Raw genomic sequence first — 25,946 nt, forward strand, 5'->3', positions numbered from 1 at the left:
GGTAAGCCAAGAAAACAAGATGTAAACCAGGAACAGAGGAACAAATGCCATTGACAAGTTAAAACCTCGCCTAAAAAACGTGTGTTGGAAGACCACGAGAAAGATTTTATGGTGAGTAAAAATCCTCCTTTATTTGGAATGGAAACGGGAACCATGGGATGATCAAAAGCAGGCCATAGGTTGGGTAAAGAACCTAAAATAAAAATATAGGTGGTATAAATGGAGGACAAAGTAGGCTGCCAAACCCTGCCCAAGAAGCCGTCATCTACTGGGTCCTGATAATCCAGGAAGAAAGGACTCAACCCTTACTGTGATAGGTTTTAGCAATGGCTGAACGGATCCAGTTGGCCATGGTTAGCTTGAAAGCAAGTAGCCCTGTGCATTGCATTGCCCAGCATGAGAAACACTGAATGAATTCAAGCACCTAAAAGAAGTGACCAAAAGATAAATTCAGATAACCAACACAACATCCAAGGTGTAGAGGTACATCACTGGGTGTGATGGGGAGGGACAGAAAGCAAGCAGAACTAAATTCTCATGTACAAGGAAGAAGGAAACAAGGTGAAGGATGAGCTTATCCCAGTGCAGAATAAGGAAGGAGAAACAACATATTAGAGCCACTGGTTCAGTCCACGACCTGATGGAGGTAGTCACAACCAGAAAGAAGATCTGATGTTCCAAGAATGGGTAGGAGACCTGTAGCAGTGTGAGCCACACCTTGGAGGAAGGTTTTCCCTGGAAAAAAAACTGAGAAGGCAGAAACTTGATCCCTTAAAGGGGTACTCCCATGGAAAACTTTTTTTTTTAAATCAACTGGTGGCATAAAGTTAAACAGATTTGTAAATCACTTCTATTAAAAAATCTTAATCCTTCCAGTAATTTTTAGGGGCTGTATACTAAAGCGAAATCCAAAAAGAAATGCATTTCCTGTGATGTCCTGACCACAGTGCTCTCTGCTGTCCATTTTAGGAACTGTCCAGAGCAGGAGAAAATCCCCATAGCAAACATATGCTGCTCTGGACAGTTCCTAAAATGGACAGCAAAGGTCAGCAGAGAGCACTGTGGTCAAGACATCACAGGAAATGCATTTCTTTTTGGATTTCTCTTTAGTATACAGCCCCTAAAAAGTACTGGAAGGATTAAGATTTTTTAATAGAGGTGATTTACAAATCATTTTAACTTTCTGGCACCAGTTGATTTAAAAAAAAAAAAAAAAGGACCAGGCCATTTTACACCTTAGGACAAGGGCGTTTTTTGAACATCTAACCACTGTCACTTTAAACATTAATAACTCTGGAATGCTTTTACTTATCATTCTTTTTCCGAGATAGTTTTTTCATGACATATTCTACCTTAACATGGTGGTAAATTTTTGTGGTAACTTGCATCCTTGGTGAAAAATCCCAAAATTTGATGAAAAAATTGAAAATTTAGCATTTTTCTAACTTTGAAGCTCTCTGCTTGTAAGGAAAATGGATATTCCAAATAATTTTTTTTATTCACATTTCCAATATGTCTACTTTATGTTTGCATCATAAAGTTGACAAGTTTTTACTTTTGGAAGACACCAGAGGGCTTCAAAGTTCAGCAGCAATTTTCCAATCTTTCACAAAATTTTCAAACTCACTATTTTTCAGGGACCAGTTCAGGTTTGAAGTGGATTTGAAGGGTCTTCATATTAAATACCCCATAAAATACCCCATTATAAAAACTGCACCCCCCAAAGTATTCAAAATGACATTCAGTCAGCGTTTTAACCCTTTAGGTGTTTCACAGGAATAGCAGCAAAGTGAAGGAGAAAATTCACAATCTTCATTTTTTACACTTGCATGTTCTTGTAGACCCAATTTTTACAAGGGGTAAAAGGAGAAAATTTATACTTGTATTTGTAGCCCATTTTCTCTCGAGTAAGCACATACCTCATATGTCTATGTAAATTGTTTGGCGGGTGCAGTATAGGGCTCAGAAGGGAAGGAGCGACAAGGGGATTTTGGAGAGTACGTTTTTCTGAAATGGTTTTTGGGGGGCATGTTGCATTTAGGAAGCCCCTATGGTGCCAGAACAGCAAAAAAAAAAAACACATGGCATACCATTTTGGAAACTAGACCCCTTGAGGAACGTAACAAGGAATAAAGTGAGCCTTAATACCCCACAGGGGTTTCACGACTTTTGCAAATGTAAAAAAAAAAATAATTTTTTTTCACTAAAATGTGTTTCCCCCCAAATTTCACATTTTTGCAATGGTTAATAGCAGAAAAAGCCCAAAATTTGTAACCCCATGTCTGAGTATGGAGGTACCCCATAAGTTGACCTGAAGTGCACTACGGGCGAATTACAATGCTCAGAAGAGGAGGAGTCATATTTGGCTTTTTGAGAGCAAATTTTGCTCGGGGGAGCATGTCGCATTTAGGAAGCCCCTATGGTGCCAGGACAGCAACAAAAAAAAAAAACAAAAACACATGGCATACTATTTCGGAAACGACATCCCTCAGTGAACATAAGGGAAGGGGTACAGTGAGTCTTAACACCCCACAGGTGTTTGATAAATATTCATGAAGTGGGATGTGAAAATGAAAAATTGGATTTTTTTACACTAAAATGCTGGGGCAACCCCAAATTTTTCATTTTCACAAGTGGTAAAAGGAGAAAATGTCACCGTAAGTTTGTAAACACATTTCTTTGGAGTAAGGACATACCTCAAGTCTTGGCATAAACAGCTTGCACACTGGTCTGAGAGGAGCAGGTCGCATTCAGGGGCCTTGAGCTTCTGCATTGCAGCCTATGGAGCCAGAACAGTGGGACCCGCCCTCAAGGAGCATTACATGGGGTAAATAACTGGGGCACACTAAATAACTAAAATGGGGTACAGTGGGACATACAATTATAAAACAGGTTATGTTCCCAGAATGATGACCCAGAGCATAGCCAAAACTAAAAAATATGCCCGCCCCAAACCCTATGCTCTGAATCATCATTCTGGGAATGTGACGTGTGTGGCCGTCCCTAACCTGTTGCTTCAAATGCGCACCCGCTCAGGTGGAGAGAGAGTGCTGCGCATTTGAGGCAACAAAAAAAGTCCCCGATGATAGTGACTCAGTGACCCATGACCCAGAGAAAAAAATACCCCCAGAGGTCTTATCAGTTTTTTTTTTTTTAGATGAGTTTTTTTTGGGCAATTTAGTGGTTTTATGGTGTTAAAATTTGGAATGTACTCTGGACTTGGTACATTGGGGTCAAATTATGGAAAATTAAAATGAAAAGGGAAAATTTAGTACTGCATGGAAGTGTGATACTCCCTGAAGCAGTTTTTAATGCAGAGGCCCGGATGATCGGGGCAAGTGTCACATTGAGTGGTGGTGTCCTTCCGAATCCCCCTCCTGTTACACACACTGCATTTTTTCTGGGATAGTCCCTTCTTTCCAGTGTGGGGGACTTCACCTGGAAAGTGTTGGCCTGGGACGATCCTGGCACCTATAACTCCAGTTCCTTGGGAAGTCCGGCCTGCTCTTTCCCGGTCGCCAAAGATCAGGACTAGAGATGAGCGAACTTTTCAAAAATTCGATTCGACCGATTTGCCGAATTTTCCCGAAAAGTTTGTTTCGATCTGAATTAGTTTGCGGCGAATCAATATTAAAAAAGGCTATTTCTAGCCTACATACAGCCTCTATAGGGGTATAGAACACTTTGCTGTGTCCTAAAATGCATATGGAGTGTGCTGGGGTAGTGAAATAATACTGTTATTCAGAATAGCATGCAGATTACCGGCATCGCTCTTAGAATCACTGCCGCACAGCAGCACAATGACAGAGCCTGGTGGTGGCATCAGTGTCAGGAGACCATATAGTGATTGAATGACATAGCGTGGACATGTTGGCAGCAAGAGGAGACCATTTAGTGGCTGAATGGCACAGCATGGAGTTGGCTGATGCACTAGTACACTACACACCAGGGTTTCACAATCCCCCCCCCCCCCCAAAAAAAAACAACAACACAATATATGACATTTTTGACAAAGATTTCTCATTGGTAGCACCCGCTATCCAAAAATGAGAAATTTCCAGAACCAGGCCCCACCCCTGCGGCACCAGGAACCCATATATTGCCTGAAGGACACAGCCTGGAGTTGGCTGATGCACCAGTACACACCCGGGCTTCACAATCCCCTCCAAAAAACAACAACATTTTAGAAATTTTTTAAAGAAATACCTTTGTGTAAGAACAAGCGCATATCCAACAGTTCACAAGACTCTATAATGCAGGACAGTGGACCACCCAAAGACATTCTTCTCAAAAATAATAAACCACACAATGTTTGACATTTTTTTACAAAAACTAATTCAATATGTGTGTAAGCGCATCTGTCTCCAAAAGATCAGATCACTAAAGGACTTTTTTCGCCCAAAATCATGAAGCAGAGTTAATCCCTGTCCGTTTTTTTTTTTTTCATTAAAAAATCACACGCAACAAGTGTTTCGTTGTTTAACGATTAGCATTCTGGAAAATTCTATTTCATTACCGATAAAATTATCAGTAAATAAAAAAAAAAAAAAACACTACCCAAGAGTGTTTAATTACCCCATACATTACACCAGGAGCAGTCAGGAATAGGCCTCAGCAGTACCCAAGAGGCTTTAATAACCCCTTACCTTTGCAAGATGAATTGCGAGATCGAGCAATACCAGGTGTGTTATGCCCTCAGATTTACGGGGCCGCAGGCGCGCTCCACTGAACGGACTAGCGTGTCTCTATCTTTCATCGACCGGTGCTGGTAACCCGCTAACTCCCGGAAAGGTAAGCTGCCGCGAAGCAGGTGGTCTCCCCTGGGCTCGTTTGGCTCCAGAATTTCCACTACTGCCACACCACGCTGACTGCCAACCGTGCTACCATCTTGCTGACTCAAGGGCAACCTGCAACTCTCTTCTCCCGATGATGAACCCCCCTTCTCCTGAGATCGAGCAATAACAGGTGTGTTATGCCCTCAGATGTCCGGGGCCGCAGGCGCGCTCCACTGAACGGATTAGGGTGTGTCCATCTTTTTTGGTAGCACCCGCAATCCAAAAATTTTTAATTCCCACACCCAGGCCCCTCCTCTGCCACATCAGGAACCCATAGATTGCCTGAAAGACACAGCCTGGAGTTGGCTGATGCACGAGTACACACCTGGGCTTCACAATCCACCCCAAAAAAACGCCACATTTTATTGAAATTGTTTGACAAAATACCTGTTTTTTAAAAACAAGCGCATATACAGCATTTCAGAAGACTCTATTATGCAGGACGGTGGACCACCAATAGACATTCTTCTCAAAAATAATAAACCACACTATGTTCAAGTTTTTAAAAAAATTGAAATTCCAAGGCCCCACCTCTGCTGCATCAGTAACCCATATATTGCCTAATGGACACAGACTGGAGTTGACTGATGCACGAGTACACACCCGGGCTTCACAATCCACCCCAAAAAAAGGAAAAATTTTATTGAAATTGTCTGACAAAATACCTTTTTTTTTTTTTTTCTAAAACAAGCGCATATACAGCTGTTCAGAAGACTCTATAATGCAGGATGGTGGACCACCAAAAGACATTCTTCTCAAAAATAATAAACCACACAATGTTTGACATTTGGTTAAAAAAATTATTACATGTGTGTAAGCGCATCTGTCTCCAAAAAATCAGATGACAAAAGGATTCTAATCGCCAAAAATGATTAAGCAGAGTTAATCCCTCTCCATCTATTTATTTATTTTTTTCATTAAAAAATCACACGCAAAATTCAATTTTATTACTGATAAAATTACCAGTAAATTTAACAATAACACTACCCAAGAGTGTTTAACCCCTTAAGGACTGAGCCCTTTTTCACCTTAAGGACTCGGCCATTTTTTGCAAATCTGACCACTGTCACTTTAAACATTAATAACTCTGGAATGCTTTTAGTTATCATTCTGATTCCGAGATTGTTTTTTCGTGACATATTCTACTTTAACGTAGTGGTAAAATTTTTTGGTAACTTGCATCCTTTCTTGGTGAAAAATCCCAAAATTTGATGAAAAATTTGAAAATTTTGCATTTTTCTAACTTTGAAGCTCTCTGCTTGTAAGGAAAATTGATATTCCAAATAATTTTTTTTTTTATTCACATATACAATATGTCTACTTTATATTTGCATCATAAAATTGATGAGTTTTTACTTTTGGAAGACACCAGAGGGCTTCAAAGTTCCGCAGCAATTTTCCAATTTTTCACAAAATTTTGAAACTTGCTTTTTTTCAGGGACCAGTTCAGGTTTGAAGTGGATTTGAAGGGTCTTCATATTAGAAATACCCCATAAATTACCCCATTATAAAAACTGCACCCCCGAAAGTATTCAAAATGACATTCAGTAAGTGTTTTAACCCTTTACGGGTTTCACAGGAATAGCAGCAAAGTGAAGGAGAAAATTCACAATCTTCATTTTTTACACTCGCATGTTCTTGTAGACCCAATTTTTGAATTTTTGCAAGGGGTAAAAAGGAGAAAATTTTTACTTGTATTTGAAACCCAATTTCTCTCGAGTAAGCACATACCTCATATGTCTATGTTAATTGTTCGGCGGGCGCAGTAGAGGGCTCAGAAGGGAAGGAGCGTCAAATGGTTTTTGGGGGGCATGTCACCTTTAGGAAGCCCCTATGGTGCCAGAACAGCAAAAAAAAACACATGGCATACCATTTTGGAAACTAGACCCCTCGGGGAACGTAACAAGGGGTAATGTGAACCTTAATACCCCACAGGTGATTCACGACTTTTGCATATGTAAAAAAAATATATATTTTTTTTACCTAAAATGCTTGGTTTCTCTAAAGTTTTACATTTTTAAAAAGGGTAATAGCAGAAAATACCCCCCAAAATTTGAAGCCCAATTTCTCCCGATTCAGAAAACACCCCATATGGGGGTGAAAAGTGCTCTGCTGGCGCACTACAGGTCTCAGAAGAGAAGGAGTCACATTTGGCTTTTTTGAAGGAAATTTTGCTCTGGGGGCATGCCGCATTTAGGAAGCCCCTATGGTGCCAGGACAGCAAAAAAAAACCACATGGCATACCATTTTGGAAACTAGACCCCTCGGGGAACGTAACAAGGGGTAAAGTGAACCTTAATACCCTACAGGTGTTTCACGACTTTTGCATATGTAAAAAAAAATAAAAAAATTTACCTAAAATGCTTGGTTTCCCAAAAAATTTACATTTATACAAAGGGTTAAAGCAGAAAATACCCCCCAAAATTTGAAGCCCAATTTCTCCCGATTCAGAAAACACCCCATATGGGGGTGAAAAGTGCTCTGTTGGCGCACTACAGGTCTCAGAAGAGAAGGAGTCACATTTGGCTTTTTGAAAGCAAATTTTGCTCTGGGGGCATGCCGCATTTAGGAAGCCCCTATGGTGCCAGGACCGCAAAAAAACCCCACATGGCATACCATTTTGGAAACTAGAGCCCTCGGGGAATGTAAAAAGGGGTTAAGTGAACCTTAATACCCTACAGGTGTTTCACGACTTTTGCATATGTAAAAAAAAATAAAAAAATTTACCTAAAATGCTTGGTTTCCCAAAAAATGTACATTTATACAAAGGGTTAAAGCAGAAAATACCCCCCAAAATTTGAAGCCCAATTTCTCCCGAGTACGGCGATACCCCATATGTGACCCTTAACTGTTGCCTTGAAATACGACAGGGCTCCAAAGTGAGAGCGCCATGCGCATTTGAGGCCTAAATTAGGGATTGCATAGGGGTGGACATAGGGGTATTCTACGCCAGTGATTCCCAAACATTGTGCCTCCAACTGTTGCAAAACTCCCAGCATTCCTGGACAGTCAACGGCTGTCCGACAATACTGGGAGTTGTTGTTTTGCAACAGCTGGAGGCTCCGTTTTGGAAACCGTGGCGTACCAGACGTTTTTCATTTTTATTGGGGAGGGGAGGGGGGCTGTATAGGGGTATGTGTATATGTAGTGTTTTTTACTTTTTATTTTATTTTTTGTGTTAGTGTAGTGTAGTGTTTTTAGGGTACAGTCACACGGGCGGGGGTTCACAGTAGTTTCTCGCTGGCAGTTTGAGCTGTTGCAGAAAATTTGCTGCAGCTCAAACTTGCAGCCCGATACCTACTGTAATCCTCCGCCCATGTGAGTGTACCCTGTACATTCACATTGGGGGGGACATCCAGCTGTTGCAAAACTATAACTCCCAGCATGCGCTGAGAGACTGTACATGCTGAGAGTTTTAGTTTTGCAACAGCTGTAGGCACACTGGTTATGTATCACGGAGTTTGTGACCTTACTCAGTGTTTCAAAACCAGTGTGCCTCCAGCTGTTGCAAAACTACAACTCCCAGCATGTACGGTGCATCGTGTAAGGTGACTGCTGGGAGTTGTAGTTTGCAACAGCTGGAGGCACACCGGTCGTGAAACAATGAGTTAGGTAAAAAAAAAAAACTAAGTTTCACAACCAGTGTGCCTTCAGCTGTTGCAAAACTACAACTCTCAGCAGTAACCGACAGCCAACGGGCATGCTGGGAGTTGTAGTTATGCAACCAGCAGATGCACCACTACAACTCCCAGCATGCACTTTAGCTGTTTGTGCAAGCTGGGAGTTGTAGTTATACAACAGCTGAAGGTACACTTTTCCATAGAAAAAATGTGCCTCCAGCTGTTGCAAAACCATAAGTCCCAGCATGCCCATAAGGGAATGCTGGGAGTTGTGGTGGTCTGCCTCCTGCTGTTGCATAACTACAGCTCCCAGCATGCCCTTTTTGCATGCTGGGAGCTGTTGCTAAGCAACAGCAGGAGGCTGTAACTCACCTCCTGCTGCTGCTTCATCGCAGGCTGTCCCACGCCGCCGCCGTCGCTCCTGGGGCCCCGATCCCAACATGGACGCCGGGGATCGGGGTCCCCAGCACCCGGGGTCGTCTTCCCGCACCCGCTCACGCCCTCCGGAAGAGGGGCGGAGCGGGTGCGGGAGTGACACCCGCAGCAGGCGCCCTGATTGGTCGGCCGGTAATCCGGCCGACGAATCAGGGCGATCGTGAGGTGGCACCAGTGCCAGCTCACCCCTGCAGGCTCTGGCTGTTCGGGGCCGTCAGAGACGGCCCCGAACAGCCAGTAATTCCGGGTCACCGGGTCACTGGAGACCCGATTGACCCGGAATCGCCGCAGATCGCTGGACTGAATTGTCCAGCGATCTGCGGCGATCGCCGACATGGGGGGGCATAATGACCCCCCTGGGCGATATGCCGGGATGCCTGCTGAAAGATTTCAGCAGGCATCCGGCTCCGGTCCCCAACCGGCTAGCGGTGGGGACCGGAATTCCCACGGGCGTATGGATACGCCCTGCGTCCTTAAGGACTCGGGATGCAGGGCGTATCCATACGCCCTGCGTCCTTAAGAGGTTAATTACCCTATACATTGCACCAGGAGCAGTCAGGAGTAGGCCTCAGCAGTACCCAAGAGGCTTTAATAACCCCTTACCTTGCCCGATCAGTTGCAAGATCGAGCAATAACAGGTGTGTTATGCCCTCAGATGTCCGGGGCTGCAGGCGCGCTCCACTGAACGGATTAGCGTGTCTCTATCTTTCAATGACAGGTGCGTGTTGCACGCTGAAACCAGTTCGTGATAGGGATCTGGGATTGCAATTATTTAACCTTAAAACGAGGAATTACCAGTAAGTGAGGGTCATAAGCTGGCGTTGATTAAGTCCCTGCCCTTTGTACACACCGCCCGTCGCTATAAGCGATTGGATTAGTTAGTGAGTTGGTTAGTGAGGTCCTCGGATTGGCCCAAGTGGGGTAGGAGAAGGCCCTGGCAGAGCGCCGAGAATTTAACGATCATTGTTGAAATTTGCATTAAGCATGTATTTAGCTACTGCTAAACATCCAAAAATTTAAGGCCAGAGGCACCAGGGAGGCAAGTAGTTCTTGAAAGACACAGAATGAGTCTGGAGCATGCATTTGCAGTACCCAAGAGGTTTTCATAACCCCTTACATTTAAAGATCAATGTTGACATTTGCATTAAGCATGTATTTAGCTACTGCTAAACTTCAAAAAATTATAGGCCCAAGGCCAGAAGCATCAGTTTTCCCCATATTAGGAGCATAGTTGTCCCCCAGATTAGGCAGCATAGATGTCCCCCAGATTAGGAGCATACTTGTCCCCCAGAGTAGGCAGCATAGATGTCCCCCAGAGTAGGCAGCATAGATGTCCCCCAGATTAGGAGCATAGTTGTCCCCCAGATTAGGCAGCATAGATGTCCCCCAGATTAGGCAGCATAGATGTCCCCCAGATTAGGAGCATTGTTGTCCCCCAGAGTAGGCAGCATAGATGTCCCCCAGATTAGGAGCATACTTGTCCCCCAGATTAGGCAGCATAGATGTCCCACAGATTAGGCAGCATAGGTGTCCCCCAGATTAGGAGCATAGTTGTCCCCCAGATTAGGAGCATAGTTGTCCCCCAGATTAGGCAGCATACATGTCCCCCAGATTAGGCAGCATAGATGTCCCCCAGATTAGGAGCATACTTGTCCCCCAGATTAGGCAGCATAGATGTCCGCCAGATTAGGAGCATAGTTGTCCCCCAGATTAGGCAGCATAGATGTCCCCCAGATTAGGAGCATAGTTGTCCCCCAGAGTAGGCAGCATAGATGTCCCCCAGATTAGGCAGCATAGATGTCCCCCAGATTAGGCAGCATAGATGTCCCCCAGATTAGGCAGCATAGATGTCCCCCAGATTTGGCAGCATAGATGTCCCCCAGATTAGGAGCATACTTGTCCCCCAGATTAGGCAGCATAGATGTCCCCCAGATTAGGAGCCTAGTTGTCCCCAAGATTAGGCAGCATAGATGTCCCCCAGATTAGGAGCATACTTGTCCCCCAGAGTAGGCAGCATAGATGTCCCCCAGACTAGGAGCATACTTGTCCCCCAGATTAGGCAGCATAGATGTCCCCCAGATTAGGAGCATAGTTGTCCCCCAGATTAGGCAGCATAGATGTCCCACAGATTAGGAGCATACTTGTCCCCCAGAGTAGGCAGCATAGATGTCACCCAGATTAGGAGCATAGATGTTCCCCAGATTAGGCAGCATAGATGTCCACCAGATTAGGAGCATAGTTGTCCCCCAGATTATGAGCATACTTGTCCCCCAGAGTAGGCAGCATAGATGTCCCCCAGATTAGGAGCATACTTGTCCCCCAGATTAGCAGCATAGATGTCCCCCAGATTAGGAGCATAGTTGTCCCCCAGATTAGGCAGCATAGATGTCACCCAGATTAGGCAGCATAGATGTCACCCAGATTAGGCAGCATTGATGTCCCCCATATTAGGAGCATACTTGTCCCCCAGATTAGGCAGCATAGATGTCACCCAGATTAGGCAGCATAGATGTCACCCAGATTAGGCAGCATAAATGTCCCCCAGATTAGGAGCATACTTGTCCCCCAGAGTAGGCAGCATAGATGTCACCCAGATTAGGCAGCATAGATGTCCCCCAGATTAGGCAGCATAGATGTCCACCAGATAAGGAGCATAGTTGTCCCCCAGATTAGGCAGCATAGCTGTCCCCCAGATTAGGAGCATACTTGTCCCCCAGAGTAGGCAGCATAGATGCCCCCCAGATAAGGAGCATACTTGTCCCCCAGATTAGGCAGCATAGATGTCCCCCAGATTAGGAGCATAGATGTCACCCAGATTAGGCAGCATAGATGTCACCCAGATTAGGCAGCATAGATGTCACCCAGATTAGGCAGCATAGATGTCCCCCAGATTAGGAGCATACTTGTCCCCCAGAGTAGGCAGCATCGATGTCCCCCATATTAGGCATCATAGATGTCCACCAGATTAGGAGCATAGTTGTCACCCAGATTAGGCAGCATAGATGTCCCCCAGATTAGGCAGCATAGTTGTCCCCCAATCAGTGCGGGCCGGTCAGAGCCAATCGAAGGGCCGTATGTGGCAAGCGGGCCGTACAATGCCCAGGTCTGCCCCAGAGGGTTTCACAACCAACCACAATAGAGAAAATGTTGTTGTAGGAGCATGGTCAATCTACTCAAACCCATCTGTCATTGGTGGCTGAAAATCCTGGCTGATCCATCCCTGATTCATCTTGACAAACGTCAGTCTCTCCACATTTTTAGTGGACAGACGAGTTCGCCTGACTATGGCCCCGGCCGCACTAAACACCCGCTCTGATGGCACACTACTGGCCGGGCAGGACAGCTTTTCCAGGGCAAACTCCGCTAGTTGCGGCCATTTATCGAGTTTGGCTGCCCAGAAGTCCAGCTGATCTTCAACGGTTGTTGGCAGGGTCATGTCGAGGTAAGCCAGCACCTGCTGGTTCAGGTCCTGCTCCATGTCCACCTGCTGCTGATGAGTAGCTTCACTATGCGGCTGAAGGAAGCTACTCATCAGCGACTGTAGACTCAGGCTGCTGCTGATTGAGCCGGTACTGCTCCTGCCACCCCTCCCCAGCAGCCGTGGCAGTGGAAGGTGAGCGCAGAGGGCCCCCCGACTGAGACCTGCGAGTGGATGGACCATGTGGCCGATAGCCATCGGCCAACCGACTACGTAGAAGCTCCCTGAAATAGGTCAGTTTGTCCTCCCTCTCAGTGGGTGTAAAAAAGGCCCCCATTCTGGGCCGGTAGCGAGGGTCTAATAAGGTGGAGATCCAGAAGTCATCGCACTGACGAATTTTGACAATTCAGGGGTCACTACGCAAGCAACTCAGCATGCATCGTGCCATTTGTGACAGTGACTCGCTGGGACTACCTGCCTCCATCTCCACTGCATACTGCCACGGTGTGTCTGGGTCCTCTGTCTCGCCTCCCTTGTAATAACCCTCCAGCTCCTCTGGCTGCTCCTCCTCTCCTGTCCAATGACCAGAAACACCGGTCATCTCATCCACCGTAAACTGCTCCGCTCTGCCCCTAATCATCCTCCTCCAGTTCATCCCCCACAGGACTCATGTAGCCTTCTGATGTAGGCGCAACGTCTCCATTGCCGTGACCAGCCATGTTTTCTTGCCATTGTCAGGACGTCTTGCAAATGGGGTGAAGACTTGATGAACTTCTTGACAACCAGATTCAACACGTGTGCCATGCAGGGCGAATGGTTCACACTTCCATGTCGCAGCGCGGCCACAATGTTCTTCCCATTGTCGGTCACCATGGTTCCCATTTCCAGATTTCGTGGAGTAAGCCATACTCGGATTTCTTCCCTAATGAACTTTAGCAGTTCCTCCCCTGTGTGACTCCGTTCGCCAAGGCAAACCATGTGAAGGACGGCTTGACACCGCTGTGCCCTACACACGTGATACGATGAAGGGCCACCGAGATTTGGACGTGCAGTGGAGGCCGAGGACACGGGGGAGGAGGAGGAGGCGCACACTGTAAAAGGACCAACTGCCTGGGAGCCAGAGCGTGGAGGAGGAAGTGGTGTGACCTGTCCAAGTTGCTGTTGTGGCTGTGCAGGAACAACATTTACCCAGTGGGCCGTAAAAGACATGTATTGTCCCTGCCCGTAGTTACAGCTCCACATGTCGATGATGCCGTGCACTTTTGAACACACCGACAGGCTCAAGGACTGGCCCACCTTCTCTTGTACAGACTTATGCAGGGCTGGTACTGCCTTCTTCGCAAATAAATGACGGCTTGGGACTCTCCACCTCGGCTCGGGACAAGCCATCAATTCCCTGAAAGCTGCAGAGTCCAACAGTTGGAAAGGGAGGGACTGCAACACCAGCAACTTGGACAGGAGCACATTCAACTTCTGCACCGTTGGATGAGTGGGCGCATACTGTTGTCTCTTGGACATGGCTTCGCCGATCGATTGTTGGCGGAGTGGCTGACTATGAGCGGCAGAAGCAGGAGCGCAAGAAGGAGGGTTTGACACAATGCTCCCTTCGGCTGAGGTGGTGGAGCCTTGGCTGGATGACGGAGGGAGCGGATGGCCACTGGGTGATGCGGCAGGCTGGACCACTACCTCGGAGCCACGGTTATCCCAGGCCGCTTTATGGTGGCGAATCATGTGTTGACGCAGGGCTGTGGTGCCGAGATTGGGACCCTGGCCACGCTTTACTTTCTGCCGACAGATTTTGCATGTGACTACGCTAAGGTCCTCCGGATTCTTTATGAAAAACAACCACACCACAGAGTAGCTGATTTTCCCACCCGCAGTTCACACTATTTCACTGCTATTGGCGCCGTCTCCAGGAACCCCTGTTCCACTACCTCCCTGAATGGTAGCTTGCCGCGAAGCAGGTGGTCTGCCCCTGGCATGTTTGGCTCCTGAATTTCCACTACTGCCACCACCACGCTGATTGCCAACCGTGCTACCGCCTTGCTGCCTCATAGACAAAGAGCAAATATCTTCTCCTGATGATGATGAAGCCCCGGCTTCTGCACCCGGCTCCCAATTGCGATCGGCTTCATCATCATCAAAAGATGTGTGCACGTCACTGATGTCCTCCTCGTGTTCCACAACAGTGTCTGCCTCAGGACCCTGAACAATTGAAACACCGCCTCCCACATCACTCTCAGCATCAATACTTGCCCGCCTTGTGGAGAAAGGACGCATGTCTCCTCACATTCTTGGCTGCCCATTAGATGCTGACTGTCCTCTATTACATCGTCCTCACTAAATAGTGGAGCTGAACCCAAAGCATGAGATACTTCTTTGGGAGAGGGAACAACATAGGACAAAGGCAATGAGATTACGGGGACTGCTCCCGGGCCATGCCAACTGAGGGTTGTGTCTGAGGAACCCACCGACTCTTGACTGGGGTTGTCAGATGTCGCTTGTGATGATGGGGATGAGTGTGCAAACCAATTGACGAGGAGAGATGGGTCGACGACACGACTGCTGGGTGTTAACGGGAGCTCAGGCCTATTGCTGCGACTCCTGCTGCCACTCGCCCCAAGTCTGCTGCCAACTCTGCCTGACGTATGTAGGCCTCTGCCCCTTCTCTGTGCACGTCCTGGCACTTCCCTGCCTGACATACTTAGTGCGTTTATGAGGGTATAGAACAGCAGCAGGCGATTACTTACGGCTGTCCTTTCAAAGTATATAGGCCCTAGACAGAATAACAGTTACTAAATAGTACACTCCTTTGTTGTAAGTATGCCCTTTGCAATGATGAGCGCACTGGTATGCGTATTTCTACGCAGAAAAAACACTTCTTTTTTTTTTTTATTACACCAACAGGTGTATACTAATGTGTGGAATAGCACTGAATTTAGCACAGAGAGAGAATAACAGGTAGTAAATAGTATACTACTTGGTTCTATGTATGCCCTTTGCAATGATGAGCGCACTGGTAAGCGTATTTATACGCAGAAAAAAACTCTTTTTTTGTTGTATACACCAGCCGGTGTATACTAATGTGTGGAATAGCACTGAATTTAGCACCGAGACAGAAATACAGGTACTAAATAGTACACTACTTGGTTGTATGTTTGCCCTTTGCAATGATGAGCGCACTATACGCAGAAAAAAACTATTTTTTTGTTGTATACACCAGCCGGTGTATACTAATGTGTGGAATAGCACTGAATTTAGCATCGAGACAGAAATACAGGTACTAAATAGTATATTACTTGGTTGTATGTATGCCCTTTGCAATGATGAGCGCACTGTTGAGTGTATTTGTACGCAGGAAAAACTTTTTTTTTTCTTTAATACACTGGCAGGTGTATAATGTGGGGTATAACACTGAATTTAGCAGAGACAGAAAAAAAGGTAGTATATGGTACGCTATTTGCTTGTATTTAGGCCCTTTGCAATGATAAGGCCACTGTTAAGCGTATTTGTACTCAGGAAAAAAAAAAATTCTTTAATACACCGGCAGGTGTATAACGTGTGGTATAACACTGAATTTAGCACAGAGACAGAAAAAAAGGTGGTATATCGTACGCTATTTGTTTGTATGTAGGCCCTTTGCAATGATAAGGCCACTGAAAAAGCGTATTTGTACTCAAGAAAAACTTTTTTTTCTTTAATACACCGGCAGGTGTATAACGTGTGGTATAACACTGAATTTAGCACAGAGACAGAATAACAGGTGAAAAATGGTAAAAAGGCACTAAAGTCCACACTAATATGACTTATTTCTGAACATCAACAGGACCCAACAGTGCAGCACCACACAAAAAAAAATCCAGGGATTAAACCCTAAATTGCACTCTGCCACACAATTCTGAGCAGCAGAAGATTTGTGGAGCAAAAAAAAATCAATTGGGCTGAAAAATTAGGAGATAAGATGCTTCAGAAAGTTAAGGCAGCTTGGAGATCTGTATGAGGCAGCTGACAGCTATCTGCCCCTCTATGCTGCAATGCTCAATAACGTGAATAGGAGGTTTAGCTATCAATGATCCTTCTCAGTGTTACAGCAAAGTACTCTGCACTACTGTCTTTCCCTAATGCTGATGTGACTAGCAGTTGCAGTGTAACACTGTGGTATGAGTTATTCACACACACTCAGTCCTGTCCTCTCCATCTGAGTGCATAGATGAAATGAAGAGAGGCAAGATGGCCGCCGATTATATAGGGGCTGTGACATCACAGGGGTCAGTGAACACTGATAGGCTGCATCTCACATGTGGTTCAGGGTCAGCCCACCTACCTTCATTCCCGCCGCTGTTTCCCGCCCTCCCATAATCCCCTGCCCCATGTACTCACATGTGGATCCGCCATCTTAGGTCTCAAATAGCCTGGAACGCTGTAAAATGGAGTTTAATGAAGCGATTCGTTCGATAGAATCGCGGCGATATTCGTATTCGTTGCAAATCAAATTTTTCATGAAATTCGTAACGAATTCGGGTTCGTCAACTTCGATTCGCTCATCTCTAATCAGTACCTTTAGGACTTCTTCTTGGAAATGGAGGAATGTCCCTGTGTTGCCAGCGTACTGGGACAGTACAAAATAGTTGTACATGGCAACCTGTACCAAGTAGACCGCAACTTTTTTGTACCATACCCGTGTTTTCCGCATGGCCATGTATGGCTTGAGGACTTGATCAGAAAGATCAACTCCCCCCATACACCGATTGTCGTCCAGAATACAATCGGGCTTGAGGACCGGTGTTGTGGTACCTCGCCCAGGGACAGGTGAGCTGCCGTTACCATGAATAGTGGTCAGCATTAGGACATCCCTCTTATCCTTATACCTGACCAGCAACAGGTTTTCATGGGTAAGGGCACGGGACTCACCCTTGGGCATAGGTGTCTGCAGAAAATTTAGAGGGAGGCCTCTCTGGTTTTTCCGCACAGTCCCACAAGCGGACAGGGATCTGGCGGCAAGGGATGTGAAGAGAGGGATGCTGGTATAAAAGTTGTCCACGTACACGTGGTAACCCTTATCCAGCAAAGGGTGCACAAGCTCCCAAACGATTTTCCCGCTAACACCCAGAGTGGGGGAACAATCTGGGGGTTCAATACGGGAATCTCGTCCCTCATACACCCTAAACTTGAGAGTGTACCCGGAGGTACTCTCACAAAGTTTATAGAGCTTCACGCCATACCGTGCCCGCTTCGAGGGAATATTATGGCAGAAGATGAGTCTCCCCTTAAAACTGATGAGACTCATCAACCGAGAGCTCCCTGAGGGGTACGTAGGCCTTCAAAAATGTGGCCCCAAAGTGATTGATGACCGGCCTCACTTTGTAAAGCCTGTCATTGGCGGGATCACCTCGGGGCGGACATGCCGCAATATCTGCATAATGCAGGCATTTCCGAATGGCTTCAAACCGCCTCCGTGCCATGACCATACTGTAAAGCGGGGTCTGGTAGAGGATGTCCCCGCTCCAGTACTGTCTGACACTTGGTTTTTTGACCAGGCCCATATGCAGCAAGAGGCCCCAAAATGTCCTCATCTCTGCTGCATCAATGGCGTACCATTCATTGGGCCTGGCCAAAACAGAATGGTGGTGGGCGGTGGTGGGCGATGAACTGCCTGGCGTACAGATTCGTCTGCTCCACCATGTGATTGACAAAACTGTCACTGCAGGGTGTGTGTGTGTGGGGGGGGGGGGGGGAGTATGTAGTGTGTGTGATTGGTGTAACTAACTGTAACTTTTTTTTTTACTTTATTTTACTGGTTAACCCTACCGGTTCCTGGGGCTGTACTCTCTCCCTGCTCTAAGGGGGGTCTTCCTCTGTGAGTGGCTCCGATCTTCACAGAGGGGGGTCCCTGGCTCTTTCTCGCAGCTCTGGCCGCTGAATGAACTCAGGGAGCAAGCAGAGCTGCGAGAAGGGGCCGTTAACCCCTCCCAGAGCCTGCTGATCGATATCAGCAGTCACCCCGGTCCCTTCCCCGCCCGGCGCGCGGCAGGGACCGAAATTCCCACGGGCGTACAGATACGCCCTTGGTCCTTAAGTACCAGGGAGCAAAGGCGTACCTGTACGCCCTTGGTCCTTAAGGGGTTAAAGACGACCTGTGGCCAGCCCAATGATTTACTATAATCTCCCATAGACTTGCATTGAGGGGGCAGGGCGTGACATCACAAGGGGGTGGAGTCGTGATGTCACGATACTTAGGCCCCGTAGTCGTGACCCTTCAGACACGGAGCAATCATCGCTCTGTCCAGCGGACACAGGTGGGTGCTGCAGGACAGATTGCGGGGATCCCCAGTGGCGAGACCTCCACGATCAGACATCTTATCCCCTATACTTTGGCTAGGGGATAAGATATCGATGGGCGGAGTCCCCCTTTTAACCATGAGAGCTGAGTGGGAGGCCTATATTAAAGCCATCCTAAAGGCAAGAAAATTATGAAGGAAGCAACCATAGTGGGCAATAGCTTGTCATTACCTGGAAGGACTACTTCTATTGGTGTAAAGTGATAGAATCTGGAGGATGTCAGCAACCTGGCTTGTATCATAGCCTGGGTACTCAGGAGCGAGCCCGTCACACCCCCTCCCATAGACATTAATGGAGGGGACGTGGCTGTGATGTCACGTCTTTGTCTGGGAGGCAGCGCCCGGCACCAAGATCGCGGGGGTCCCAGCGGCGGGACCCCTGTGATCATACATCTTATTCCCTATCCTTTGTATAGAGGGATAAGATTTATAAAGCTGGAATACCTCTTTAAGTAGAAGCAAGCATGGGGAAATGAAGGTATATATCTATGGTAGGCAGGAATTGTGGGGCTCAATGGAAGCAGTATGGGTGGGACTGAAACAGATTGACATAAAAGTCCTTCAATCAGTCTTAAGGGGAGACTGATGATGACACCATGAAATAGGTGAGATTGGAAGGTTTACTAAAAAGAGGAGCAGGACTGCAAAAAACTGTGGGGGAAGGAAGCATGCTAATTTGTGGACATTGCAGACTATGTCCCAAACCTAGGCAACCAGAACCTGTGACATCTGGACAACCCAGAAAGGGGAAAAGAGGCTGCCCTTCCAAGTGGGGATTTAGGTAGCTATGTCTAATTCAGGTGGAAGAGGGCTTGTAGGAGTCAGGCTTGGTGGACAAGTAAACCTTTTGGGAGGAGGGTTACCAGTGGGGCAGTGTCTGAATGACATGTTGACATACATCAGGGGGGGCTAGGAGGTGAGAGCGAGGATGTATGCCAGGTTATGGCACCCCCTCCTTGACACTGTAGAAGTAAAAAGATGATTTTATTAAATTGGCAACAACCACCAGCTCCAGGAAATGTGCAGTTTGCTTTTCTATCCTCACAGCTATCGGTCTCTTCAGCTCTTAGCAGCAAATAGAGTTGACAGATTCCCTTTAAGGTAGAACAGGTCTAGGGAAGCCAGATCTGTCTGCCCCCTACTGTAGCTGTAAGTAAAAACTGGTTAGCTCAGTGCTAGTAAGTAGGTGTAACCTGATGAATTGAGACAACTCTTTTTTTCCACTTAGTGCTAGCCTCCTTGTTGTATCAGCCTATACCCCATAGTTCTTGTGCCCTCATGTGAAACGACCAAGAAATGAATCATACTTACTGAAAACTTCTCAGGACTAATGAGAGATATTGCAAGAGGTGTCAGGCCTTGAATCTGCTCTTGGACAAGTGCAGAAAACTCTATATCTTGCAGGCCAGCTATAACAAACATTAATATAGTCAGTAAATTAAAAGATGACACTTTTCTGACACATCAAGCGTTGTTTCCCAGAAAAACAAATAACTCATACAAAGAAAATGCCTCATCTTAGGAGGAAACTTCCTTCCTTAATATGCAAAATAAATTCCACCTCCTCACATTAGAGTGCTAGCTTTGCTAGATGTCTATCCATAGATACACGCATGTATCAAATGGTATGCCAAAAAAGTGGCATCTATCGGGTTAGTGTATGTCACTATACATAAAATTGCTGTACAAGATGGTGTAATAGATGATTTTTGGCATGGTAGCCTGTGGGTACATATTCCACAGTATACATTCTGCTGGCAGTATACATGAATAAATCTTCCAAACTTTTGACGGAAGGTTAAATCGTAATGGAACCAGCCGAGCCTCATTTGTAATATTATGACTTTCAGGAAAGGCATCCAGACCCTTTTGAACTTTTTCAAGGAACTGCCAAGATCTCTATGCTATTTATGCATAGAAGTTAGATCCATATTTTTCTTCTCTAAACAAAATAACCAGGTTTGATCATCATCTTTTTTTTTTTTTACCTGAAACAAGTCTTAAAGGGGTACAAGACATCTAATCCCCTATCCAAAGCATAGGGGATAAGATGTCTGATCGCAGGGGTCCCGCAGCTAGGACTCCTGTGATCTCTGTCAGCACCCTGCGTTAGTTTAGAGCGCTGGGTGCGGGCAGCGGGGGATGTGGCGTCACAGCCACGCCCCCTCAATGCAAGTCTATGGGAGGGGGCGTGGCGGCCATCACGCCCCCTCCCATAGACTTGCATTGAGGGGGCGTGACGTTACAATCCCTGCCACCCTCTCCAAGCGTTTGGAACAAAATGTTCCAAATGCTGGGGCAGTGGAGTACCCCTTTAAGGTTACTAATGAATGCAGCCTGGAAATGCATCTTACCAGCTACAGATCCAATCTCAAGAAAAACCTCTTCGGTCCATCCACTGACTGGTCCAAACATGTCATTACCAGTGCAGAGCCGTGCGAGGGCCTCAAACTGTTGTTCAGTGCATCTTAGAGCAAGGTGGCCTAGATACAACACTGCCGAGCTAAAGCCAAGAGAAAGGTAACAGAGCTAAATCAAGCACAGTTATTATATGTTAGATTGCATTACTAAGTAAGAAAAAAGTACCAAAATTCCAATGGCTTGATCTGTTGAATGTCTTTCTCAGGCAGACCACATATTGCATATCCAAGAGTCACCAAGAACAATGCATCAAGATCCTTGGCTGTGACATTGTGAGTCTGCATAAATCCATTGACTATTGTATTTAACTGTGGAGATAATAAAAAATAACTATTATGATATGAAAGTATGAATATCCAGGAGCTCACTGAAATGATGGCATATTGTAGGATTGTATTCACATAGGGTAATGTCTTTCATGTAAAATCCTAAGAATAAAAGCTTACTCTTTAATCCACTACTTTACCTGACTTGTGGTCCATTCTTGCTGTTTACCAAAAGCCTCCATAACTTGTAAGTCTTTCAAAGAAACCACCTGGAGTTGCTGTACATTAAGCTTAGTGGCCAAACGTCCAAGACGCATAAGGACATTGTTAGGAAGAACAGACAAAGGTCCAGCTATCTGTAAGGTAAAAGCAACCAGTCTGTTTAATTGAAAGTAAAAGGGATTATCCAGGATATAAAATAGAGCTGATTTGTTAAAAAAAAAACTGCACCACACCTGTCCTCAGGTTGTGTGTGGTATTGCAGCTCAATCCTATTGACTTGAATGGAGGACAGGTGTAGTGCTGTTTATGGAAGAAATTAGCTCTGTTTTTCTATTGCTTGATAATCCCTTTAAGAGATAAGAACACAAAATGTCTTACCTTTAGTACTCTGGCCAACAAGATAGCCAACTCACTGTTAGGAATATCAGGATCCTGACCTATTTCATCCAGACAGTCCGTGAAATTGTCAGGAGTCATTTTTAGTAGGACTTGTACACCCCAAGCTGAGACAATACTACCACGAAGAATGCCACAATCAGGTGCAGGCACTGCTATGCAGAGGATGGGACAAATGATACATTTTTGTAATGATAAACAATTGTAATGAAAGGTGTAAATGATTGATAAACACTTCCATTTAATGACATTGAATGATATCTAATTTGCCTTATATGAAATAATTTGGCCACCATAACAGGCTTAGTATACCCATGAACAAAAGATGCTAGTATGGCCTCAAATTATAAACGTAACCTCGCAAAGTGTGTCTTATGGTGCCAACAGATGTTGTCCAATTCTCCATGTAACAGCCATCTAATTTCTATATGTACTTTAAATTTCCTTAAATAAACACAGCTGGTATCTTGATCTTCTCCAGTTTTTGCTTCCAATGTTTGTTTTACCAACATCAGAATTTTTCATTTACTCTGCTTCGCAAATAATTTACAGACAGCTTACAGTAATAAAATAATACATGGAATGGGGACATTATATCTAGTGTTATCCTTGAATGGAAACTAACAAGGATCAACCCCACTAACCTGAATATTTGATGATTATTGTGGGTGAAGATTATCTGCACATATTGTGATGAATTAGGAATACATGGAGTATGACCAGTAAATGTTTTTTATGTAAGTGTTTCTGTTGTAATGGATCCATTTAAATTGGTAAAGAACAAAAGACAATCCATGTGGTATTAATTGAACCTATCGGATTATATTTTATTAAGTTTCTTATAAGTTTTGTTTTCACAGAAGCGCAGGATGGATGCAAAAAAGGAAATGTATAAGGAAATTAATGGTCTATTATATTATAGAAGTAACCAGAGAAGAAGTTTGGCCAAGGAAAATAAAATAAAACGTAAAAATAAATTAAAAAGTGATCACTATTTAATTAATGAATATTACCTTAAGCATTTAAAATCAGCTAATGGTTTATTAATTATAAAAAATGTGCATTGAAGGGGATTTATCCCAATTTTTGAAAGAGCTCTGTATATTTTTTATTCTTTTACATTGTTTTTGGTGAGAATGTGGGCCCTGTGTGTTGTACGTTGAGTATTTGTAAATGTTGGTATTGTTACATGTTACATGTGTATTGTATGTCTAAAGTAACACAGGAATCCCGGCAGACACCTAGACATTCAAGGGTGATTGAGGAATAACCAAACCAGAGGGAGGACAAAAAGTCAGACTCAAAGGGGTGGTGACCAGTGACATAGAGGAGTGGGAGGAGAAAGGCGGGGCTTATAGGAAGATTGACAGAACAGCCTTGGTCTATTGAAACACAGTCACATTAAATTGAAGAAACTACATATCTACTATTTAAACTTGAATATGTTTATAGTACCTGCATACACAATGTGATATACCTATACAGTCTACATTGCATTTATTTGAATAACATCAATTTTGAGTGGATAACTTTATAATGATAATTAAGTGTAAAACGAATATGCTGATTGATTGTCTTAAACTTATAAGGTTAAAAATTCAAGAGCCATGATAGGATATCAGAGAATACATGGTTGATGCTGAGTTGGAAATGTAAGCTTGTTCCAAGTAATGTAAAGATGTAATACGTAAGACAGGATATATGGTGACCACACGCAGAATGAAGTTCTACTGCAATAAACCACTCGATCTGAGCTGGTAGTTCAGGAGAGTAGAGTTGATGATATTCACTGAGATGTGTAAGATATCTGAAGGTAGGACACAATGAGGACGGGTACACTTTAATTACCGCCCACAAGTATTGGCCTATTGGAGTAAAGTTTTTTTTTTAATCCTTGGGCAAACCAATCTGTAGTTTGTAATTCGGGTGTTCAAATTCCTAGAGCTGCCAGAGAAGGTGGCCATTGTAAAGATCAGAGCCAAAATGAAGGAAACCGCCCCAGAAGCCAAGGGGACTTAATGGTTAAGGAGGCTGCCAAGACTGAAGTGCTCCTGTCCTCCCACAATGATGGTACAGAGTGTACAGGTGGATGGGGAGTGTGGATCTGTCTGTTTAGGTCTCTTGTAGGAACCAGCAATGCATTCTGAGAGAGACCAATGGAAGAAAGAGGTCATACAGGGCAAAGACAACATCTGGAGAGTTGGTAAGAAATTGTGTGTGCCAGCAGTCTTGTACCCCATGTTAACATATATGACCCCATACACTAAGCAGAGGGGAGCTATGTGTGTAGTAATGTCCGTACATTGGATGGCCTCAGGATTCAACAATGCACAAAGAAGGTTTGTACAGACATCATCATTTACATCTGTTATGACCTAGGTAAAACAATAAAGGTACCTGACCAACACGCTTCATAAACATCTTACCTGTTTCAGAGACTATGAGTAGACTTCATCTAACTTCCTAAGGTGGACCAATATCAGTATGTCCTTGTCTGATTGTACTGATCCCTAACCATAGATACAGTAAAGAATACAATTAAGTACCTTTTATAAAGTTGTGCCTAGTTCAGATTCTGTAATTGTCACCCAGTTCTTTAAAACCTATGAGTATATGTCAGGAAATAAGTGAGGAAAGAAACGCTTACATATGATGATCCCGTATAGATGTGACGTTGTATGAGGAGAATCAGTGGATGAACATGTACAAATAGCGGGGTGAAATAAGTATTTCAGTGGGTGATAATGTTATAAAGGAAAGGAATACTTGGTGTAAGATTATAGAAAGAATAGACCTATCTAGTGGGATGAGTAAATAGTAACTATCCTAAAGTATGGGATACTTGAGGATATGAAGCTTAGAATCTGATTAGAAGGGCATTGAACTGGAGAATACACATTAGTCAAGACACGTCTGCCCATACACATTTCCATTACCAAATCTACAAAGGAAGCCAAACCACACTTTAGAAGTAAATGTGCAGCCCCTGCTGGGAGCCTTGACCCCCATGTGTATATTGATGTTATAGGAGTCCCACGGGGGGGGGGGGGGGGGGGGGTCCCAGATGAGTTTAAAGCTATAGGTCAAGTAAAAAGCCGGAGTTGAGTCAATAATATCCCAGATTTCCATGAGCAAGATTAATTATATCTATTATAACCAACAGAAATTAATACATTTCTTTGTAAATGCTGTTGAAGGTCAGGCCCAACTACGAAGAGCCACAACCGCTTTAACATTCCAAAATGGTACAGCATTAGATATGATGTATGGTGTAAGATGAAAAAGGGGGGTATGTAAAATGTTTGGGGAGACCTGTTGCGCTTATATCCCAGCAAATACAGGACCAGTAAATTAACCATACTCCTAATTCTGATAATCTTGCTTTGTGTGTTGTGTTTTGCCTTGCCTAAAGAAGAAGTGTGAGACGACCGTCCAGAATGCCACGCCAGTGAGGACTAATGAGGACTTCGAGATTACAGATGAAGCCATTACAGAGCTACAATGCCACATATAACACCACTGAACCATAGGGATAGCATCTGACTCCATATGTGTAAAGTCTGAGGCTAAGGGGGTCCATGGACAAGCCATGGATAGTCTAAAGTAGAGTGAAGTGTTCGAGGATACACATTGGGGCAGATGAGTTAGGATGATGGAAATTAGGGAAAGGTAAAATTATCATTTTAGGGGGGGGATGGTGATGGATGTATATATGTACATATATATATATATATATATATATATATATATATATATATGCTTGGGTATGTGTATACATAAAATGTTCATTTACGAGCCACCTCCCCCCCCCCCCTAATGCTATTTTGCTCCTTCCTGTCTGACCCCTCCCATCGTGTAGAGTTTCTGAACAAAGAAGCCCGCCAAACTTTTCAGGAAAGGCATACCTTCCCTCCTAGTAGGGGGTGAGAACTTATGCTAAATACAGAGGTGATATAACCAAGTGGACGGCATGATAAAAGGCAGAAGCATTTGAA

At 44.8% G+C, this 25,946-nt stretch overlaps 1 protein-coding gene across 1 annotated transcript in view; it reads right to left on the bottom strand.

The window, feature by feature from the left end:
- Positions 1-25,946, bottom strand: part of LOC130367383 (uncharacterized) — an 87,148-nt gene that overhangs the window by 2,381 nt on the left and 58,821 nt on the right. The window contains exons 24-28 of the mRNA XM_056569800.1: positions 21,934-22,103; positions 21,534-21,689; positions 21,233-21,375; positions 21,001-21,149; positions 19,958-20,055 (exon numbers count right to left, since the gene is read on the bottom strand). Of these exons, the coding sequence (XP_056425775.1) occupies positions 19,958-20,055; positions 21,001-21,149; positions 21,233-21,375; positions 21,534-21,689; positions 21,934-22,103 (716 nt within the window). The remainder of the gene's footprint in view (positions 1-19,957; positions 20,056-21,000; positions 21,150-21,232; positions 21,376-21,533; positions 21,690-21,933; positions 22,104-25,946) is intronic.

This window comes from Hyla sarda, chromosome 4 (assembly GCF_029499605.1).
Source record: "Hyla sarda isolate aHylSar1 chromosome 4, aHylSar1.hap1, whole genome shotgun sequence".
NCBI lineage: Eukaryota > Metazoa > Chordata > Amphibia > Anura > Hylidae > Hyla > Hyla sarda.